Here is a 6,659-nt window from a genome sequence, read left to right on the forward strand (position 1 = left end):
ATACAAATGAAAATCCACTTTATATAATCACATATAACCCTACATTCTTTTTTTATCTCTAACTTGTTACTTTTTATATCTTCTATCACCTCAAGTAGCTATTATCTTTATTATAATAAAAAACAAAGTTTTTTTTTTCCTACTATATATACACCTTCCAATGACGTAGATTACAGATAGTTTACAATTCTTCGATGTTGAGAATTTGTATCAAAAGTATTTAATTCTATCAAAGTCATCCGCAACTTGTACGTATTTTATATAATTTTATTATATAAAATTATTATTTTCTATTTTATTATTATAGATTAATATTAATTATAAATTATATTATTTGTTAATATAATCACATGTAAAATCATTTAAATAGACCCTAGGCTCGGACCAAACCATTCATCTTTCAGAAAGAAAGCTCTGAAAGAAAAATAGCATGTCTCTTGCATCTTCCTCTCTTCCTCTTTTGGCTCAAGATGCACCACCTCACATCACGCGACCTTCTGCAAATTTTCCTCCAAGCTTTTGGGGAGATACTTTCCTTCACTATCATTCAGATTCACTGGTACTATCTTTTTTGCATTTGCAGTTTTTTACTTTTATCCACTCACATACGTATTATTTATTATATACTTTGATCAATTTTAATGATATTGGCAAATATTGGATGAGTGTGAATGCAGAGTTTGAAACTCTTTTTACAAACAAACTGCAAGATTTTTTTCTTCAAAGCTGGACTTACAAAATATACTTTCAGATAAATGAGAGAGAAAGAGAAACTATAGACAACATTTTTCAATTGTTCTTTTATTGTGTAACCTTACATGTGCATTCTTCAGTTCCTCTAAACTTCAAATCTTCATTACAAATTTTTTTCCCTCCAACTGAATGCAGGAAATCGATGACAATACGAAGCAACAATTTCAAACGCAAAAGGAAGAAGTGAAGAAGATGTTTTTATCTTCAAACAATAGTATCTTACAAAAACTAAATTTCATTGATTCGTTGCAACGTTTGGGTATATCTTATCATTTTCAACATGAAATTGATGAAGCATTAGAAGAAATCTACAACTCATCTACAAATGATAATGTGATAATAGAGGAAGGTTGTCTTCACTATCTGGCGTTACTATTTCGTTTGCTCAGGCAAAGAGGGTATCATATTTCGTCAGGTATGTAACATCTTTGTCCCCAAGAAATCTAACATTCATGAACCTTATTATATACATAGATTATTGATTAAAATCCCATATAGCTCATATGTGTGGGTGAATTCTAATAGATATATTCAACAAATTCAAGAACAACAAAGGAGACTTTGATCAAAACATTGCCAAAGATGTACAAGGATTGTGGAGTTTGTTCGAAGCTTCACAGCTAAGGATTCACGGGGAAGATATATTAGATGAAGCACTTGATTTCACACACATTCATCTCAAATCCTTGATTGATCAAATGAGTGCATCCTTTGCTGCACAAATAAGTCATTGCTTAAGGAAACCACTTCACAAGGGAATTCCTAGGTTGGAGGCCAGACGTTACATTTCCTTCTATGAACAAAATCCTTCACATTGCAAAGTTCTTCTTACATTTTCAAAACTAGATTTCAATATGCTACAAGAATTGCACAAAATGGAAGTCGGGAGTATCACCAGGTAAGTTCCGATGTACTTTTAGAATAAAAAGTTTTATTAGAAGAGATGAAGGTAAAGAGTGTTTTGCAGATGTTTTTCTCTTAGAAACTAATACTACAAAAAAATACCTCATTTATAACTACTTTTAATTAGTAACCACCAAAAGTAGTTATTTACTCTAATAACCAGTTTAAATATTAATTTACAAAATAAAAAATTACTAATTATTAAATTAGTCACTATTATCAATAAAAAATTATAATTGGTTATTAAATTGATCACTAGTTAATTAAATACTAATTTAGAAATCAATCCCTTTGATAGTAAAAACATTGGTAACTAATGTTTAATAACTCATTTCCTTTGTTAGCTAAAACATTTGTAACTAAATTTTAGAAACTAATTTAGAGATCAATTATAGTTTTTTATTCATAAGGATGATTGTTTCAGTAATCAATAATTTTTTATTTTATAAATTGGTATCTAAATTTATCACTATAATAACTAACATTTTTTTGTTACTAAAATTGCTTATTAATAAGACATTTTCTTGTAGTGTAAAAAAGGATTTCTAGACAGAAATATAGGATTCTTTACAATAATGAAACATCCATTACTTACTATATGCGTAACTATATGCTTACACAACAAAACTTTAAAATCATAAAAGTTGTAATAGTTAAGTTTCTATTAAATAATAACTATTAATATGGTATTAGTTGTGTTTCTCGTATATTGCAGATGGTGGAAAATGTCAGAATTTGCGACAAAGGTGCCTTACGCAAGAGATAGGGTAGTTGAGTTTTATTTGTGGACAGTGACCATGACTCACGAAGCTGAATATAGTATTGCAAGAAAGATAGAGAGCAAATTGATTGGTTGTATCTCTCTTCTAGATGATACTTATGATTCCTACGGCACAGTAGAAGAACTTGAACTCTTCACACAGGCAATTCAAAGGTTTATCTCAATCCAAATTATATGATCGATCAATTTTATATCATGCTATACCACAATGGAAAAATTTATGATTTGAAAATCCTTCACACTCATGAATTTGTAGTTCTTAAGTATTCCTTCATAATCCTCCTTTTATTTGTATGAATTTCAGATGGGATAGTAATTCAATTCAATCTCTCCCAGATAGCATGAAAGTAGTGTTTAATGCAATTGTAGAAGTGTGTGATGAAGTAAGGTTGAGTACCTTAGAGAGTGAAAAATCAAGCATAGTGGTGCAATGTGTTCAAGAAGATGTAGGTTTTTCATTCATATACTTTCAAACTAGCCCACTAATGTTGTTTTACATCATTTGTTTTATTAAGTAATTGATTAATAATCAGATGTGTTACTTCCAGTTTTATAACTTGGCCCGAGCCTACTTGAATGAAGAAAAATGGAGGCATCAGGTTTATGTTCCAACATATGAAGAGTATAAGGATAATGGAGTTATATCTTCTGCATGTCTTATTATAATGAAGTCATTTCTTCTCCTGGCAAAATCTTCAGTCCAAGACATGTTTGATTGGATTTTGAGTAAGCCAACAATCATTGCAGCTGTTTCACTTATTGGCAGACTAATCAATGACATATCCTCACATAAGGTACAATATATTTTATTGTAACTCAAATCTATTGGCTTATTTCCATAGACACGGAAATTGTATGGCATATTTGATGGTGATTGATGTTTTGTAGTTTGAACAGCAAAGAACGAACGTGGTTTCAGCAGTTGAATGTTGTATGAAGCAATATGAGATTTCAGAGGAAGATGCGTACAAATTGATTAAAGAAGAGATTGAAGATTTGTGGAAGGTTATAAATGAAGAGTATCTCAAGTCAGACCTTGTCCTCAAGCCCGTGCTTGATTGTATTCTTAATATGGCCCGCATACTGGAAATTGTGTATGAAAACTTTGAGGACAGATACACAAATGGGAAACTATTGAAAGATTGCATTGTTGCGTTACTTGTGGATCCCATAAGCATGGAGGAGGACAAGTAACAGAAGTGATATTCATCATACATAACTATTTACATATTTATTTTGCATCTATTTTGTTTGAATGCATTCCATATTTTAGTTGGAAGTGATTAATGTATATTTTCATTGTTATTCATATGAGGTCTTACTATCAGTTCTTGTTGTACAACTTATTTTGGCTCCGGACATGTTATTATCCTACTTAACCTATATGTTGATGATATGTTTGTGATCGAAAGACTTGACGAATAAATAAGGAGATTCACAGCTGTGATTATGGCAACTTTAATACGACAGATTTGGCTTATTTCCGAGGCATGAAGTTTGTGGGAATAATTGAGGAAATTGCTGTACATGAAAGAATATGTACCTAATGCGTTGAAAAGAGATTTTGCATGATTGAATGTAATTCAATTACTACAGCAGCAAAATTTAATTTGAGATTAGAAGTTGCATGTGATAGTGACAAAGGGGTTAATGTTTGGTTGTTTAAGGTACTTGTGTTGGCAGATGTTGGGTATTGGGTTCCCTTCCTATGTGGAGAAAAGGCCCAAAACTTGAGAAGTCCATGTCTCACTTAACTTAGTGGGGAGGGAAAATTTTGTTCACGTTTTTTCACAAAGTTGTCACCGTAAATTCGGCACTGTTGATTCTTTCCCCGTTGGATCGGACTGAAATTTTTACAACAGGTTCGGAACTCATTGCTCTTCATTCTGACCGGTCGGATCGTTGATACGAGATCTAAGTTGAGAGATATTAATTTCGCACTGCAGCAGTGATTTTATAGGTTTTCCTCCCTTTTTCTTCTCTATTTTGAAAGTTTTTTTGCTTTGTTATTTGGTTGGGTGTTGGCACTAATTTGTATTGTTGATGGAGACTCTTTTGTACTCTTGTTGATCATAGTAGAGCTTTTTTTTTGTCTGGACGACTCGTGGTTTTTACCATTGATTTGAAGGGTTTTCCACATTAAAAATCTTGGTGTCTTTATTTGTGCCTTTCGTGATTTATTATTCCTGCTCTTTGATTCTTGCAAGTTAGAGGAAATTATATCTGTTGCATTCTCTGGTATGTTGTTTGTGTTGTTGTTTTTCCCATCAGCAGATCTGATATTGCTTTCTTTGTTGGATTAATTTGTAGATATATGTTCAATATGAAAAAATGTTCAATATGAAAAAGAATCAGTTGTTGAATAAGAAAGAGAATTTTGAGATGCATCTAAGATACACTAGAGTATATATAGTGTATTGTTTCCTAACAAAATGAAGTAGAAAAAGGGTTAATTGGTTGATTATTGAAATTTGATTGGTTTGGTGATCAATCAATAAAAAATAACATTATTGGTTATATGGTTAAGTTCTTACAAAGATCAATTTCATCATGTTAAAAGAAGTAGCCGGTTGTTCTGTTTGACCTATTATTGCACTAATAAATCTTGAATTGTCTAGTTGGACAATTTCAAAAGATTATGATCACCTTTTAATATTGATTATTACATATATGTCATAATGTAAATTTCATATATTTTATGAATTTTTGTTCTTTGCTTTTTGCGTTAATCTTGAGGTACATGCTTATGTATATTTTATGTCACTTGGACATCAATAAAAAATTATGTCCAGATTTTTTGTGAAAAATATGATAAGTTGATTAAAATTTGTGTACTATTGAGTCTTGGAGTATGGTCATAGCTTTGATAAAAGAAATGAGATTTACATGCATCATACAAGGTATAATTTTAATGAAACACAAACAAAGCATAAATATGAATCAGAGTTTGATTAATTCAACCCATAATGTGAGATGAAGGTAGAAAAATTTATATAATTTATGCAACTAATGTCAGCAGAAGTGAGAACAGGATAATGATGAGGTGTCATTACATGCATGGTTTGAATGGGAGAACATCACGTATTTTTTAAATTAGAGAACTTCTTCTATGTAATGAATTTATTAACATAGATATGAATGCTTACATTTGTTAACTGAGTTTGGTGTTATAGATATATAAGAATAATGATAATTGCGGATGACTCTGATCCAACTGAAGAATAATGAGAAAGTTGTTGGTATGTCATTGTAAGATTGTGTAAGGACAATATTCTGATTATAATACTATCATTTTTCGTATCACTAATTTTATCAAAATGCAAATGCTTCATAAGCTCCACTTTATATAATCACATATAACCCTACATTCTTTTTATCTGTAACTTGTTACTTTTTATATCTTCTATTACCTCAAGTAGCTATTATCTTTATTATAATAAAAAATAAAGTCTTTGTTTTTCTACTATATACCTTCCAATGATGTAGATTACAAATAGTTTACAATTCTTCAATGTTGAGAATTTGTATCAAAAGTATTTAAATTACGTGCTTAATTGTGTGGATCGTCTCATTCAAATTCGATGGCTTGATAAATATTCAAATGTCAGTATTTTTTCTTCTAAAAAATGAAAAAATAGATTAATCATTTTTTAATAAAAATGAATTGTAGTTTTATCATCAAATGGTCGAAAAATAAATAAGAAAAATCCTAACCGAAGAAAATAATATTATTTATTCAGCATTGACTTGGGTTTTCCGAAACAGAAATAAATTTTCTGAAATGTACTTTCTGTATTGTTTTCTAATTTCTTCGTATCAATTCTTTTAAAGTGTGAAAAAATTATTTTAGTATCCTTTGACTAACTCAGTGAAGTGTTTTGAGAAATTCCACGCCCCACCTCCACCAGAAAAGGTTAGGCGCAGCAATTGAAGAATTTGACCTTTTAATATAAATTTATAAAGGTAAAATGGGGATATGTTAATTTAGGGTGTGTACGAAGAATAAAGGATTCGAAAACCATTATTTGACAAACTTTTAATAAAGTTGACGGTCACATTTAAGTAATTTTAATTCTTTTTATTTTAATAAATTTTCCATGCTAGGAAAGGAAGAAATCCCTTGCCAAATTGTCTTTTCTCAATTTTTCTTTTCAACTGTCACGCTCCACTCTCTCTGTCGCGTTTCTCCCAAGTTTTTTTTTGTTCTTTTTATGTTTCTCTT

General features: G+C 30.3%; 1 protein-coding gene across 1 annotated transcript; it reads left to right on the forward strand.

The window, feature by feature from the left end:
- Positions 1–399: 399 nt before the first annotated feature.
- LOC114183647 ((-)-germacrene D synthase-like) lies at positions 400–4,535 on the forward strand. The gene is made up of 7 exons (XM_028070729.2): positions 400–559; positions 889–1,168; positions 1,279–1,651; positions 2,372–2,590; positions 2,742–2,883; positions 2,986–3,231; positions 3,326–4,535. Exons 1-7 carry the CDS (start codon positions 431–433, stop codon positions 3,629–3,631), a joined length of 1,695 nt encoding a protein of 564 aa, XP_027926530.2. The 5' UTR covers positions 400–430; the 3' UTR covers positions 3,632–4,535.
- Positions 4,536–6,659: the final 2,124 nt, after the last annotated feature.

Source organism: Vigna unguiculata, chromosome 5, assembly GCF_037176805.1.
Source record: "Vigna unguiculata cultivar grain cowpea cultivar isolate G323 ecotype 2 chromosome 5, ASM3717680v1, whole genome shotgun sequence".
In the NCBI taxonomy this organism is placed as follows: domain Eukaryota; kingdom Viridiplantae; phylum Streptophyta; class Magnoliopsida; order Fabales; family Fabaceae; genus Vigna; species Vigna unguiculata.